This window comes from Rattus norvegicus, chromosome 6 (assembly GCF_036323735.1).
Source record: "Rattus norvegicus strain BN/NHsdMcwi chromosome 6, GRCr8, whole genome shotgun sequence".
Taxonomy (NCBI): domain Eukaryota; kingdom Metazoa; phylum Chordata; class Mammalia; order Rodentia; family Muridae; genus Rattus; species Rattus norvegicus.
In genome coordinates, this window is record NC_086024.1 from 26,930,033 (window position 1) to 26,946,740 (window position 16,708).

General features: G+C 37.7%; 1 protein-coding gene across 8 annotated transcripts in view; it reads left to right on the forward strand.

Moving 5' to 3' along the window:
* Positions 1–16,708, forward strand: part of Memo1 (mediator of cell motility 1) — a 90,752-nt gene that overhangs the window by 34,536 nt on the left and 39,508 nt on the right. For 7 of the 8 annotated variants that reach the window (XR_010052056.1, XR_010052055.1, XM_063261616.1 and 4 more), the window contains 2 exons: positions 9,118–9,199; positions 12,167–12,235. Coding sequence is in view for 6 of the 8 variants with exons in the window: in XM_063261616.1 (XP_063117686.1) it covers positions 9,118–9,199; positions 12,167–12,235 (151 nt within the window). In the remaining 2 variants the exon portion in view is untranslated. Of the gene's footprint in view, positions 1–9,111; positions 9,200–12,166; positions 12,236–16,708 lie in introns of those variants that run through there. The other variant, XM_039111903.2, reaches the window with a different exon arrangement.

Consider the following 16,708-nt stretch of genomic DNA (forward strand, 5'->3'; position numbering starts at 1 on the left):
TATAATGAAGTTAGCAGTGGTCTGGCAGTCACTCAGGTACTCTTTATAGTCTAGGCAGTTGTGACAAGTCTACCTGAAAAAGATCTGGCCTGCAGGCATTTTGATCTCTAAGATAAGCAAGATTAGGATGTGGTAAAAATTCAGTTAGGTCATCCTAGACAGTTCTAGTAACAGTGACACAGGATTATCTGGAAAAGATATGTGTATGTGTGCATACACTTACAATACTTAAAATTTCATATTGATACTATCTAGAGGTCCAGGATCATTTTCATTTTCTCTACTGATTGAATTAAAAGGCAGGGACTTTTGAAAGTCAAGCAGTGCTAAAGTTCATTCAAAGCACCAGTTACAAGTAGAGAAGCAGACTTCTAGGGAAAGTAAGTGGTCCAAGCTAGAGTCCCATCTGGGTGCCAGATGATGCCAGGAAGGCAGGGTCCTAGCTCTGCATCCTTTTTTTTTTTTTTTTAAAAGATTTATGTATTTATTATATATAAGTACACTGTAGCTATCTTCAGACACACCAGAAGAGGGCATCAGCTTTCATTACAGATGGTTGTGAGCCACCATGTGGTTGCTGGGATTTGAACTCAGAACCTCTGGAAGAGCAGTCAGCATTCTTAACCACTGAGCCATCTCTTTAGTCCCCCTATCTTTGGATTCTTAATCTCATTAATTAAATAATTTTAAAATAGATTTAAAAGGAAGCTTAAGGACTAAGAGTTTAAAACTTAAGAGTTTAAAAGAGAAATACCAGGGTAGGCAAGCTGTAAATCTCAGCAGCTGTCTGGAAAAGAATAGAGAAGAGATAAGGCTACATTTGAGTTAAGCTCTCCTGGGATTAGCCACATGGTGAGGAAGGGGATCTTTAGAAAAAGTAAGGAAGCCCAAAGTACCAGAAAAAAACATACTGGGAGTCTGACCAGTGTCCGAAAGAAAAAGGCAGACTGTTGGGCTGGAAAGGTGGCTTAGTAGGTAAGAGCACCTGATGTTCTTTCTTGCAGAGGGTTGAGGTTTGGTCCCAGCACCTGCATGATGACCCACAACTGTAACTTTATTTCCAGAGATCAGATATCCTCTACTGGTAGGCATAGCAAGCACATGTACATATACATACATACAGGTAAACTGTATGCTGAGCAAGGACATATCTAAATTACCAGTTTTCCTTTTCATAAGGCGGTTGTCACCAGTAGCTAGCTGAGGAATATTTTACTCTACCCAGATAGAAGTTGTGTGTAGGAAAGGGGAAACTCTTCAAATGCTGGTCTCTAAGCAGCTTTTTTTTTTTTTTTAATTTTTTTTTTATTTTTTTAACATTGGTGTTTAGCAACTGCAAGCTTTGCTAGTAAGGTAGCTGCAAGAGGTACCCTCTAGGTTCTAGTCCTCCAGTTTCTGGGTATTGAAATCCTTAGCCCTATACATGTTACAACCCCTGTGTAGGCCTTAACTCTTCAGTGATCGTTGGTACAACCCCTCAGCATGGGCAATGAAGACTTACTACAACTCTGTGGAACTCAGGTAACCTGTAGAATCTGTTTGTTAGTTCTGTACACCTTTTACCTTCTTATGCTCCACTTTCTCTTGTCATTTATGCTCTCTTCCTCCTTTCTTTCCTGTCCATTTGAACTGTTCAGTTGCTTCTAAAGTTGTCAGGTAGTTGTGTGTCCTTGGTGTTCCCTTGTCCCACCCTGATGCATACGGGGATATTTGGGAGTAGTTCACATGAATTCAGGCTTGGGGCATGAGCTGGGCCCTTTGGGAGCGAGATACCCACAAGTCAGGAGCACATGCCAGGACTGCCACTATGTAGGACTACAGTTGCTTCTTCAACTGTTTAAGCCTCTTCATCGGTCAGGCTTTCCGTCGTCAGCACCACTGCCATCTGTTGTTCCTGCTCACTGCTATTCCTGAGCTGCTGCCACCTCTCTCCCTCTTCCACCTACCTCTGGTGACCAGTTCAGCTACATTACTGAAAGTAGGCAAGAAAGACCATTTAGAGAAGCATTTTATTGTGGCTAATGCTGCAGTTTTAGTGGAAGTAACAGAGGAGAGTGTCTCCCAGATGGCTCACTCAATGAGCCTGACTAGTGTTCTATAGCCCCAGAAGCCCCCTTTGAACCCATCATACATAGCCATTTGTTTTGGGTCATTCATATCCACTTGTTTGAGATAATTTTTAGCATTATCTCTTAGTATTCATCATAGTCACTGAGTCACCTCTATGAGGGAAAAGTGCTTCCTTTTGGCCAAAGTGGAAATGATTTTAAGGTCATCTAGATTTCACTGAGGAATGTGAAAAGAAAAATTTGGTGCAGACTCTTTGTCACACTTGTGGCTGGGGCTGTGCCTTCAGGAGCCAAGGCAGTCAGCTTCAGTCTTTGCATAGTTGTCTCAAGGTATCCATGGAGTGTTCAGGATGGCTGGTGCTGGCAAAAGAGAAGTCCAGCTGGCTGTTAGACTGATAGTCTTTTTTTCCAAGACAGGCAGGGAGAGTATAGCAGCTACTAATTAAGGACTCCAGTCGCCCATCCCTAGTGTCTTTATTTGCAAGAAAATGAACACCAGAAATTGTTGTATTAACAGTATGAAGATAGGGCTGGGTGGTGGGAGTGCACCCTTTGATCTCAGCACTCAGGAGGCAGAGGCAGGTGGATGAGACCATCCTGGTCTTACAGAGCAAGTTCCAGGACAGCCAAGGGAACAAATGAACAAAGACAAAAAGCAAAAAACAAACAAACAAAAAACCCCAAATCAACCAAACAAGAAACTAATGCATATAAAGGTAAAGAACTTAAAATTAATACTGGTCGTAATCTTTTTTTAGGTTTATTCTATTTTTTTGTGTATTGGTGTTTGCAAGAGCAAAAACAAGTTCTAATAACTGAACCATCTCCAGCCCCACTTGTAATGATTTAATCGTTTTACTAGCTAGATCGTATTCAGGGAAAGGTAGGATCCCCTCAGAACTTCATACACATAGTCTTTAATTATGTACGGACTTTTACAACTTACATTTATACTTTGTGTATACGTTATATGATTTTGGTATAGTAGAATCATGTTCGTGCCTATATTTTGCTAATAGTAAACAGGCCATAATTAAATATGTTTAAAAGTTGCTTTGATGTCCACAGATGAAAACTGTTACCAAAACCAGATGCTGGTGTTTTAATTATACTTTCCTTAGCATGAAATACTGGCTTGAGTATTGTAGAGCTAACCATAGGTTTGTTAACCTGTAATACATACTTACAGTGAGTATGTAGAAAAAAATTGTACAAACTGCTTATCATTTAAAAATGTACTTTTTTCATTTCTAAACATAGATCCATTTACTCATAGATGAATGGATGAGCTGAGGTGTTGAGAGCAGGCAACCTTGTGTGATCTTAGAATAATAAAATGTAGGTCAGCACCATTAAATATGGTGGTAGCTGTAGATTTGTCACATGTGTTTTCTTTATGTAGGACAGTTCTTTTCTTAAAAGAATTTGAATAGGAAGGGACAGTGAATTCTATTAAGTGGTTTCTCTCCCCTCAAGTATAGCAATGAATGATTATATCTAAAATTTATCTTTAGAAATTTCATGTTTTGAAGCTGATGAAGTGACTTAGCAAGTAAAGGCACTTTTTGTATAAGCGTGGTGACTTGTTCAGTCTTTGGAACTTACTTACACAAAGGAAGGGAGGAGAAAACCAACTTCAAAGTTGTCTTTTAAATACACACACACACACACACACACACACACACACACACACACACTCTCACACACACTCACATTCTCTCACTAAAAATTTAAAAATTGTATTTGTGGATATTTAGATAAGTTTTAAAATTTTTATTCAGATATTTGCTGCTACTAGATAGAAATAAAAACTATTTTGTATATTTTACCTTGCTTTTTAAAATTGGATTTTTAAAATTTTTGTTTTATGTGTTTTGCCTGCGTGTATATATGTATGTGTACCAAATATGTGCTTGGTGTCTGCAGAGGTCAGAGGAGGGCATCAGATTCCCCAGACCTGGAGTTATGGATGGCTGTGAGCCACTCTGGGTTCTAGGAATCAAACCCGAGTTCTTTTCAAGAGCAACAGTATTCTTAACCATCTACCTCTCTAGCCCCATATTTAATTTTGTAACCACAGGAGTGCTCAACTTTTTCTCTATGTTGATGGTAATCATGTTGGTACAAAACTAATGCAGTTTTAGATTTAGATTATTGCTGTCTTGATGGATACAACTTTAGGAACATTAAATCTCTGAATGTTGGTTTTCACATGATATTAATAGATAGCTTTCTTCACTATGAAAAGTGAAATGTGTTTGCTAATGACTAAGGTTGTATTTCATCTACTAAGGCTAATACCTTAAGTTTACTTGAAGTTTTGAAGTTATCAAGTTAGAGGGATTTTCATTTGCTCTTTTTTCCTGTCAATCCATATGTCTAAATATTTGCACACAGTTTTTGATCTCTAAAAAAAGTAGTCAATGCAAAGTTAGCTGATGTTTTTCATAACCACAAAATCTACTGATGCGTGCTTTTTCTGTCTTGGTTTATGTTATCACGGAGTTTTTGAGAGAGAGAGAGAGAGAGTGTGTGTGTGTGCGTGCGTGCGTGCGTGCGTGTGTAGTTGTAGTTTGGGTTTTTTGAAAAAGGGTTTCTTTTCTGTGTGATAGCCCTGGCAGTCCTGGAACTCACTTTGTAGGCCAGGCTGGCCTCAAACTCACTGGGTGCTGGGATTAAAGGTGTGCACCCCAACATTTAGCTGCTGTTCCTGTTTTTGAAGATCTCCTATTTTTGCTTTCCTTGTACATTCCTCTTTCTCTTGAATTGCTGTGTTTTTTATTTGTTTATACCACCTGATAATCCAGCTACACATTCTAGAGAAGTTCAGGTCCTTTTGTTCCTGAACAAGGAATTGAGCGCAACCACACATTTGTAGCTGAAGCAGAGACAATTTCTCACCCCTGGGCACTGGAGTGCCTCTCAAGATTACCATTGGGCAGTTCCAGTTATTGCTTCTGTATGAGATTGGTTTCCAGCTTGTCTCTTTGCCTACTTTCTTTTTTTTCCCATATGCTAATTTTATAAGGCTTTTAATGAGGTTGCCTGGACCTACTTTCTTCTGCCCAAGTCTCCAACATCATTTTCCCTCCCTCATTGACACATCTTGGTTCTCTGTCCAAGTGCCTGATCTTACACTTTTGTTTCCCTTCCTTCCTTCCCTTCCCTTCTCTCTGAAGCAGTGTCTCTCTATGTATTCTAAGCTGGCTTTGAATCCACAGTTATTCTGTTTTAGCCAGTTATTCTGTTTTAGCCTTCTTTGTGGTAGGATTGTAGACACATGCTACACGTATAGTTTCTTGATCTATTTTAACATGTGCTGCTACCATTTGTCCATTGACCGCTCTGCCATTCTCTTGACCATTGTAAAGGGCTGGCAAATCTATGACTTGTTCTCAATGCTTCTTCCTGTCCCCCCCCACCCCCCAATTTTTTTACTCTTTACCACCTGAGCAATTATCTAGTATTACATACTATAATTTTGTCTAAAATCGGTCTTTATGTCTTTTTTTAAATTTACTTTTTATTTTATGTGTATGGTATGGCTGTTTTGCCTGCATATATTATATGCCTCGGTACCATGTGAGTGCAGTGCCATGGAAACTGGAAGAAGTGTTGGGTCCCTTGGGACTGGTATTACAGTGTTTAGCTTTTTTTATGGGTATTGGGAACCAAATTCAGGTCCTTGGAAGAGCAGCCAGTGCTTAACTGATGAGCCATCACTCCAGTCCCAAAGTCTTCATCTTAGAACAAACTTTGCACAGGTAATATCTACAACATCATTGTTTACCTAACTCGTTATCATTATTTAGCTAAATAATCTTCTGTCAGCACTCTGGAGGTGTTGGTACCAGGGAGAATGGAGCCAATAAATGAGGACAGACTAAAGTCTCATGCAGTAGCCAACTTTATTCAAAGCATCAGGTAATTAATACTCTGCGGATTAAGAAAAACCACCTGAGTAAAGTTCTCATGAGTTCAAGCTGTATATAATCACAGTGACAAGCTGCATGTGGCAAAACATGTTTTTCCATAGAGGCATATAAAGGATAGTTTAAACATTTAATTGAATAGCAAGCAGCAGCAAGTAATGATGAGAAATCTGAAGTAAACTCACTTCTATTCGCTACATCTGGGAGGAGCAAAAAACACATTCAAAGATCAATTTCGTGTTTTGAAGAAACCGAGGTCACAAGACTCTTGTTTTTTGGAGTGTTTTCACAAGTACTCAGAATTCTCACAGCACTCCACTCCAAGACCATGTTCAGTTGTCTCCACTCCTTCTTCCTTTTCCTTTTTACTTCTTCCTCCTCTTCCTCTTCCTGCTTCTTCTTACTACTATTTTACTTAATTAAAACAAAACAAAACAAAACAAAACATACAGGCCAGCTAGGGCTATATAGTGAGACTCTCTGTCTTAGAAAGGGAGAAAGAGAGTAAGTGAATTGTCAGTCTTAAGAAGTGTGGTATAGATCACTTCAGACTTAAAGTAAGGGAGGTGAGGTTGATGTGCTCACTTACTGTTGGTTTATAGACCTAATTTATGATTTATGATAAATTTCAGCCATAAACCATCCAGGTATCTCAGAAGGAATCATTACAGCTCAAGAAATAAACCCTTTCTTGGCAGAATGCTTCACATTTCAGTGCCTGTTAGAGCTCCTGGAGAGCTTGTTAATTTCTTAGCCTCATTCCCAGAGGTCACGCTGACCTCTGGGTGTCTGGCAACTTGCACAGATTTTTCTGAAGTGAACAAGTCAGGTGATATTGGTGTGTAGTCCATCTCTGGACTATTTCAGGAAGAATTAGGATTCTGTAAAAGGAAAACCAGCCATATCCTTTTAATTTACTAGGTTTAATGTTAGGACATCTAAAAATCTTAACACAAGGTCCTTAAAAGAGCAGCATGATGCAGTATAATGGGGTTGGTGTTGAAATTGATTCGCCTTTTTGAAAACTGATGACAGTAGTTCTCTGAATATTAGTAACTTGTGCCTGGCAGGAAAACGCAGTTATTTTCTTGTTATTACCTGATCCAGAATACAGGTCTAGTTTATGCAAGACTTGTCTTTTCAAAGTTTAAAAAGAGGCTGGAGAGATGGTTCAGAGGTTAAGAGAATTTTCTTCTCTTGCAGAGCTGGGTTCTTAGCACCTACATGGTGGCTCATGACCATCTGTAACTCCAGTTCCAGGGAATCCATGCCTTCTCCTTATCTATGCAGGCCCCAAACATTCATGTGCTATATATGTGCATATCCTATACATATATGCAGACAAAACACACCTTAAAGAAGATAAATATATCTAATAAGAAAAATTAAAAAGAGAGAACGGATAGATAATGGGAAGGAAATAAGGGTAGCCATAGTTGCTTCAAAGTGGGTCAGAGAAATGGGTTTTAGTAGAAAGAAAAATTAATCACTGTATGTTAACATTTTAGTGGTAAAAGTCAAGTCCAATGGGGACAAAGTTGATGCAAGAGATTAGGAACAATTGTGAGAGCAGATTTTGACTAAGAGAATCATAATGATGAGGGGTTGGGTATTTAGCTCAGTGGTAGAGCGCTTGCAAGTGCAAGGCCCTGGGTTCGGTCCTCAGCTCCAAAAAAAAAAAAAAAAAGATTGGCTGCTTTTTGATTATTGTCTGAATAAGTGGAAGGTATCATTATTTCCTAAAGGAAATGAGATAAAGAATGAAGGAGGTTTTTGAGGCTTACAGTGAAAGAGGGAAGTCTGATTCAATTCTTGATTTAAATGAGATACCAAATTCACTAATGTGATGAGATTTCTCAACATGAGTAGGGAATCTGACATTTTTGGAAAACTGAAATCTCTGGTTATAGTTTAAAAGTTTAAATGTAACCTCACAGCAGTAATACTGTCTAAATTTAATTTGTTTATTGTGTTGGGTATGCTTATGCCACAGTGTGTGTGTGAAGGTCAGGCCAAGCCTTGGGTGTGAGTCCTCTCCTTGTAATGCCTTGTCTAAGACAGGCTCTTCGTTTTGCTATCTGCTGCTCGCTCTTTGCTAGCTGGCCCATGAGCTTCCAGCTATTCTCCCACTGTTACCTACCGATTTGCATCGGGATTACAAATTGTGCTGCTGCTTTCTTACATGGTTTTGGGGAATTCCTGCTCAGGTCCAACACGGGTGCAGTGTCTCTGTAGCTTCACTCAGTTGTTCAGATAGACATACTGTGTTCAAATAGACATACTGTGTTCAGATAGACATACTGTGTTCAGATAGACACACTGTGTTCAGATAGACATACTGTGTTCAGATAGACATACTGTGTTAAGTGAAAAATTGACTAAACTATTGATGAAATGAGAGAAAAATGAACAGTAAGGCCACATGAAGGGATGATTACAGTGCTGGTTCCATTTGACCTTGGGTAAGGCAGGAAGTGAACAAGGCTGATGAAGGATGTAGAAAAAGTCTTGAGATCTGTTGAAGTCAGTGGATTCTTAGACTAGTAAAATGTAAAATAGAAAGATAGAAAGTGAAGAGAATTATTATAAATTGAACTTTTTGTGGTAATGGAGTTATTAATAGGGGAGTAAAGTGGTGGAATGGATGGGTGTGGATCACTGAGTGTGGGAGTTTTTTACTATATGGATGTCATTTCAGTGACCAAGTAAACTGTTTGTGCTGTGAAAATGCAGTACACTTAATTACACTTTTCTTATTTACTTAGAGTACTCTAAGTAAATACTCTTTACAGAGCTATAAAAATTCTAACAGAGCTTCCTGTTGTATTTTGTTTAAATGTTACTCAAATTGTAAATTGTTGATCTGCATGAAGATATTTCTAAGAAGTAAATGAATAAAAAACAATTTTTACTCCGTCAATATTCAGCCCTATCATATGGCTTGGTAAGAACCTACAGCTTGATGAATTGAAACTTTACACATCCAGACTGAAGATCTATTGCCCAATGAGTTATTTTAATGCTCTACAGGTTCAGTGAAGGCTTTGCAGCATGTATGGTTCTCTGTGATCCATTGCTTTGCTGACTCTCTTTTCTTCCTGCTTGTCTTTTCACAGGACCTCAGCTGAATGCCCAGCTAGAAGGTTGGCTTTCACAAGTCCAGTCTACGAAAAGACCTGCCAGAGCCATCATTGCACCGTAAGCTTCAGAAGTCTTTGCCAATCTTTAGCATCTTTATTATTGATAGAAATGAGTGTGTATTGGACCAAAAGTTAAATGATAAGCTGGAGAGATGGCTTAGTTTTAGGACTGTTTACTTCTCTTCTGAGTTTAGTGCTCCTTACCTGGGTTAGGCACCTTACATTTGCCTCTGATTCCTGTTCCCGGGGATGCAATGTCTTTTTCTGGCCTCTGTGAACACACACAATATAAAATGAACAAGTATATCTTTATAAAAATGGGGATTGGTTGAGGTAGATGCTTGACCTCTGGCCTCCACATGCACATGCACATGTACATGAGAGAGAGAGAGAGAGAGAGAGAGAGAGAGAGAGAGAGAGAACACGAGAATACGAGAACACACACCCAGGTTAATGTTTGGTATGCAGGTATTGTACTGCTAAGCATTTTATATGCCAAATACTCTGTTTACTGTATTTATGATTTGATGTCAGACTCTACCTACCACTTAAAAAGCATGAAAGTTTCTAAATCCCTTGAACTTCATGATATAGAATAGTAATTAATACCTCCTTGGAGACTTTTTATTTCATCTTTAAAAAAATGTGTTACTAGGATCAAACCCATCTTCTCAGGGATCAGAAAAGCATCTTGGATCCCCTGTAACTGGAGTTACAGGTGGTTGTGAGCCACCATGTGTGTGCTAGGAACCAGACTCCAGTCCTCTAGAAGAGCAGGAAGCTCTCTTAACCACCAAGCCACATTTCCAGCCCACAGCAATTTTTTTTTATAGTATGGAAAAACTATTATCTGATCATCAAAATTAGTAAAATTGTTGGTAACAACTGAGGTCTATGCATGTGTTTTCATTCTTTCACTCATTTTTAAGTTCTGAGTTGACAAATGATACTTGTCAACATCACTCTATTACAATTTGAATGTAACTTGAGATGAACAAGCCATCCATCCATCTATCCATCCATCCATTTATCCATCCACCCACCCACTCACCCACCCACCCATCCACCCACCTCTCCCACCCATCCACCCATCTCTCCCTTCAGAGGTTTGGCATCTGTAGTGGTAATATTGAATATGTAGCCTTAAGTGAAATTGTAACACACACTGTTCAACTGTTGCTGTATTTACCACAAAATCCTTTGACTGAGGCCTTGGTATTCTTGTTATTGTTTCCCTGTAAGTATGCTTTTACAGTCTTTGAGTTCTGTGGTTTCCTAGTTTATTTTTTCTGTTGCTATCATAAAACAGTGACCAAAAACAACTTGAGGAGGAAAAGGTTTGTTTTGTCTTGTACTTCTGGATCAAAGCCCATACTGAGCAAAGTCAGGGCAGGGACTCAAAGCAGGGGCTACAGTGTAGAGATCATGAATACCTTTTACCAGCTTGCTTTCTTATACAACCTAAGGACCATCCCTTGTCAGTCCGTAGCCAAGAAACTATCTCACAACATGCCTGTAGGCCAGTCTGATGGGGTTGGTCTTGGCCGGTTTGGGACTAGGTCTTTTTATTTGCTGCTGCTTATACTTGAATAGCTGGTTCTGGGCGCCTAGGGTTCTTCTGTATCCACCTCCAGACTTGCTCAAGGACAGCTGGGATTGTGTGTGCTACTGTCTGGCTTTGCAGGGCTCTGAGCTTTGATATTCAAGGCATTAGGGTTTGACACATGAGCTTTACCCCCTGAGCTATCTCTTAGTCCTTGTTCCTTTTTTCTTTTAAGGTAGAATATGACTATATATTTGTGTATATTAGTTTTCTTTATAGATTCAGTTGTTGATGAACACTTAGGTTGATTTCATTGCTTTGTTTGGTTTTTTTGAATAGTCCTGCAGAGCAAACAGGCACAAAGACATGTCTTGTGATATATTGGTTTAAAGTGTGGGACTACTGGATTTGTTCATTATTTTTATCTTGTTTGCGTTGTTCCTTTCTGAGGCAGGATCTAGATAGACTAGAATTACTAGACCAACCTTAAACTCAAAAGATTTCCTTGCTCCTGCTTTTGTAGTGCTGGGATTCATGGCATGTGCCATCATGCCCAGTCCTCCGTTCTTCATTATTGCAATCATAGCTTGTTTATAGGAGTAAAGCAGATAGTGTCATAGAACTTAAAATCAATAGGCTACATGGAATTTATAGTAATCATATTTTTTATCATTATTTATAAATTGTGATACTTCATTGTATAAAAGCTCATGTATATGTGAATGGCCATAGTTTTTATTTCCTTTAGAATCAATTGTGAGAACATTTACCCCACGGGATATATACTATCCACCAGTGATGTATCATTGTCTTAAAAAAAGTGAGTCTAGACTCATGTAGCAGAAATGAGTCAAGAAAGAAAAATAATCAGAGAACAAAGCTGTTCTGTAAGTGATAAGAAAACTGACTGAATGTAGAAGCCCGAGGGTGAAAAGAGAAAGATAATGAAAGAAAATTAGAGCCATAATACACAAAACCCAAGTCAGTTTCTTTCCTGCTAGAGGCAGGGAAGAATATGATCATCACAGGATACTTGGTTTGGTACTATTAATATAATAGACTGCTGATTTAAGCCTATTATGTAATATCAGATTATATCTGATCAGATTATATAATATCAGAAATTAGCAACTTAAGCCTTGACTATTGAATATCTCCAAATGTTATTCTTTCTTACTCAGGAACAAACTAGTTCTCACTTACCCCACTCCCATTCGTGAGCAGATACTCTACCACTGAGCTATACAACCAACAGCTAGGAAATATTTTAAAACTTTATAATTGGAATATAGTATAGAACAGTTGTGTGTTCTCTATTACCTTCTAGAGGTTCCGTCATTAATTACCTTGGTTTTTAATCTATCTACTTAATTCTGTTTTATGTCATCACAGTTGCTACATTTTTTTCTTATAAGTTTTATTTTCTTTAGACTCTCTTGATTTTGAACCTGGGGATTAAATTTAAAACTATTTTCTTTGTAGCCATGCAGGATATACGTACTGTGGGTCTTGTGCTGCCCATGCTTACAAACAAGTGGATCCATCAATTACGTAAGTAATGCAGTTAATTAGAAACAGTTTGGGAATGTTGTAATAGTTGCTTTGTTGTACAAGTAATATTCAATATTCTTATGTATTCAGTTTAAGTAGAGCTTAGACTTTTCGGGAGTTTGTAGACTAGGAAATAGCTTCATGCTTTCTCTTTGAGTGTTTACCTAGTCTTCAGATGTCCATTCTGACACCGCTACAAAGTTAAGTACTTGGTTTACATTACAAACCTAGATGTGAACATTTTAAAGAAAAATGAAGATTCCTTTGCTCTTTTTAATCATTTTTGTAATTCCTAAAAGCAAAAATTTTGTAACAATAAAGAGAAATTAAATTGAAAAGGTTTTAGAAAAGTTTTGTTTGACCTTGTTCTGAAAGTCTACCATAAGCAAGGTTATTTTAAATAACACTTTTAAATTTCTCTCTGGTTGAATTTTTATTGATAATATCATGCTAGAGGCATGTCAGAATTAGTTTGGCTTAGGGATATAATAAATAAGTCTAGGGTTTATCCTGGGGGAAGTGCAAAGTGGGACTTAAGTGAGCTGATGGAAGGTCAGGATGGGGGGGAAGAAAAGCGGGAAGAGCAGAGAGTGTGGGACACCAAGGAGGGGAGCTGTGTACTCTGTAAGGGAGGAGAGGGTGACAAGTGCTGTGTGATCATCTTGTGTGTAATACCTCACAGCTAAAATTTGGAATCATTTGAAAGTATTTAAACAAGTTTAATTGATATTAAATTATATATAACATTTAGAAATAAATTAGATCATTTTAATGATCAATATATACTGCATACTAATCAAATACACAACTACTGACTTGAATTTTAAGTAGGTTCTAAGACTATCTTAAAGCAGAAAAAGTGAAGTGCAGTAAGACTGTAAAAATTGCATTATGTTTTAATATCCAATATTGAATAGGGAACTAAATAAATATGACAGCTTAGTTAGTGCAATATTTGGTAGATACTGAATATTACCAGGCATGGTGATGCACACCTGTAATCCCAGCAGTAGGAGGCTGAGTTAGGAGATAATAAGTTTGGAGCCAGCAAGAGCTACATTGTAAGGCCATGTTATTAAATAAAATAATGAACTGTATTATGAGACATTGTATTCATTTGAGAAAATATTAAATCATAGCCTAAAAGGAAGATAGAAATTTGTGTAAAATTGAGAAAGAAGTATACTATATGAAGTAAAATTTTTCACAAGAAAATATTTTTAAACAGTAGTCATTTACAAATGATAACATTTTCCTTTAAAATTTTTATTCTTTGATAATTTTATACATGTATGTAAAGTCTTTGGATCATATTTACTTCCCATTATGAACTCTTACTCTGGTCCCGCCAAGCTCCTTCTTTTTGTTAACTCATTGAGTTTAACTAGGGCTGCTTGTATAAGCCTGACTGTAGTTTACATGGTAACTAACACTAATCATATCACTGCAGATGACTCTTCCCCAGAAATCACTACTGCTCATAATAACCACAATACGCCCCAGGACAGTATATACTTGTGTCTCTTTTTATATAAATAATGGACAAATTGAAGTAGTGAGGAGTGTAAATATCAGAATGGATGAATTTCTTAAACTAATATATTAAAAATACGGGTTGGGGATTTAGCTCAGTGGTAGAACCCAGTGGAAGGCCCTGGGTTCGGTCCCCAGCTCCAGAAAAAAAGAAAAAAGAAAAAAGAAAAAAATAATGGACATGATTTTCTCTTTAAGTTGTATTGGTCTTTTGACTATTTGTTTTGATTTTTCGTTTCTGTGTTTTGTTGGTTTCTTTGCTTTCTCTTTTTTTTTTTTTAAGAGAGAAAACAAAGTTGGGTATGTAAGGAGATAGGATCTGGGAGGGATTGAGAAGGGGCAAGAATATGATCAGAATATAGTGTATGAAAAACATTTAGTTTAAAAAGTTCTTAATGAGCTAGAGTTAAAAATAAACCTTAAAAAAGAATTGTCAAATCATTTTCGTGATGAAAAATAAAAAAGTTCCAAGTGCAGAATGTATGTACTGGGAAGGCAGAGGTAGGAGGATATCTATGAGCTCCAGAACATCCTGGTCTATATAGTGAGCTACAGGATAGTCAGGACTACATAGAGACCCTGTCTCAAAAACCAAAACACAGATATGTATATAGGTTTATATTAGCTATACATTTATTTTAACACATATATACACACACCCAATCTGTTGTACATTTTGATTATTTTTTATTTGTTTTTGGGATAAGAATTTGGCTTTGTAGCCTAGATTGGCCTTGAATTTGAAGCAATCTTCCTGCCTCAGCTTCTGAAGTGCTGGCATTATAGGTATATGCTACCATGCCAGACTTTGAATTACTATATAATTTAGCTAGAAGACGCCTCTGTACAGAGCTCATGTCTGTTTCTGCATTCAGATTGTTACTGTCCATTTTTGTGACTGAGATATAAAAAGGAAACCATTCACACAGACACACAGACACACACACACACACAGACACACACACCCACAGACACACACAGAGTTTCAAAAGGGAGCAGCAGGAACCTTGCCCATTAAACAGGAAATGTTTCTCTTTAATACTAAGTCAGAACTTAATAAAAACAGCTTCTTGAGATCAGTGCAGATCTTTCAAAGGTTTCACTATATAATTTCAAAATTATGTTTGTTCATATTGCCATCTGAAATCTACCTGACTTAATTTTCACTTAAAAGCTTCAATTTTATTCTGTACAACAAGTATATCAATTATTTTGCAGACCTATTTTGTTCATTTGGGAAAAATTTCTGCCAAATATCTAGTATTTGTATGGTTATTTTTTTAAGTGAAAGTTGTATTCCATGAGAAATGTGTCTAGTTCAGCTCTCAGCTCATAATACACAGGTGATTTTCTCTGAGATATAATGTTCATCTGCAGAGAGATGCTTTATGAATCTATCCTCAGGGTGTGACTATATTTTGTCATGCAGTATTAAGGTGTGTTCACAAGAGTCAAGAAATTTGGTGAAATTAGCCTTTGAAAAATAGTGTAGCAATGAATGAATTACTGACACATGTTGGTTTCACTGCCCTGAAAGTTGTGCTAACAATTTTACTCTCCCTCATTCCTGCAGTTTAAGTGCTAGTCAGCGATGGAGAAAGCAGAAACCTTCCCTTTCACTATTTTGAACTCTGTATACTCCTTTGCAGGGTCCTGTGTGTTGTTAAGAATGTATAGATCACACTGTGACAACTTATATATATATAATAGACATTGAGTGATTTGATTTCAAGTGTGGCTAAGGCATTGGAAAAGGTTCACCTAGGAATTGGTGTTTAAGTTAAACCATCCTATCGAAGGGTTGACATCATACACAGTTAAACTTCATCAAGGAACTGTAAGACTAGTATATTCATAAAATGTTAACAGTCAAGGGGAGACCAAAGGAGTACAAGAAGTTGCTAGTTCATTTGAGACTTTAAACCCATTTTAAGGACTGGGAGGGTGGCTCAAGTAGGTAGTGTTTGCTGCACAGGCATGAAGGCCTGAGTTCAAACGCCAGCACTCTTAGTGATGGTGTGCCCCTGACATCTTGGTGCTGGGAGGTGGGAGGGCAGGTGTGAGCAGATGGAAGACCTTTGGGTAGACTCGGTAGATAGCGCGGCTGAAACTAGAAGCCCTAGTTTCAATTAGAGACCTTGTCTCCAAAAAGGAAGTGCAGAGCTCCAAACTCTGGCTTCTACATGTGCTAACATAGTATATCTATGCACCCAACGCCCACCCCAACTTAACACATATACTAGCCTCCTCCCCCCACGTCCTTCTTATTTTTAAGGGTTTTACTTGATTTCATAATGCTTGTTTTTGTTTTTTGAGATGGTGTTTCTCTGGGTGGCTCTGGCTGTCCTGAAACTAACTTTGTAGACCAGGCTGGCCTCAAACCCACAAAGATTTGACTGCCTCTGACTTCAGGGTCTGAGATTAAAGGTGTGCACCACCACCTCGGCTCAGGAAGGACTTTTTAAATTAAGGGCAAGGGAAAGTGAAATGACCAGATTTGTGTTTCAAAAGATTGTTTTGGGCTGTTAAAGAATTTAAAAAATGGGACATTTCATTACGTTCCTTTTCATATTGACAGTTGTAAAGTCTGCTAACAAAACTAAAACTAAAATCTGAAATTGAAGAGGCAGTTAGGCAGAAACTTGAATTTAATTTATATTTTTCAAAAAGCTTTGTAGAACAAAAAGTAAAAGCCCATGACAGTTTTAGTCTTTAGTTAAAATATTTTCCTTCCCTGTAAAACACCTTTAAAAAATTACTTATGTTCCATTAGTTGGAGTAGGTAGTTGAAAAAAATGAAGGTAAGTGCTCATAGACCATATTCATTATAATAATTTCACAGAGGTGAATTCTCAGGGGCTGTAGTGTGCGAACTATATTTATCTCTAGGAAAATGTGACTCCCTGCCAGCCCTCTATTTCATATTAAAGGTTTCATTTA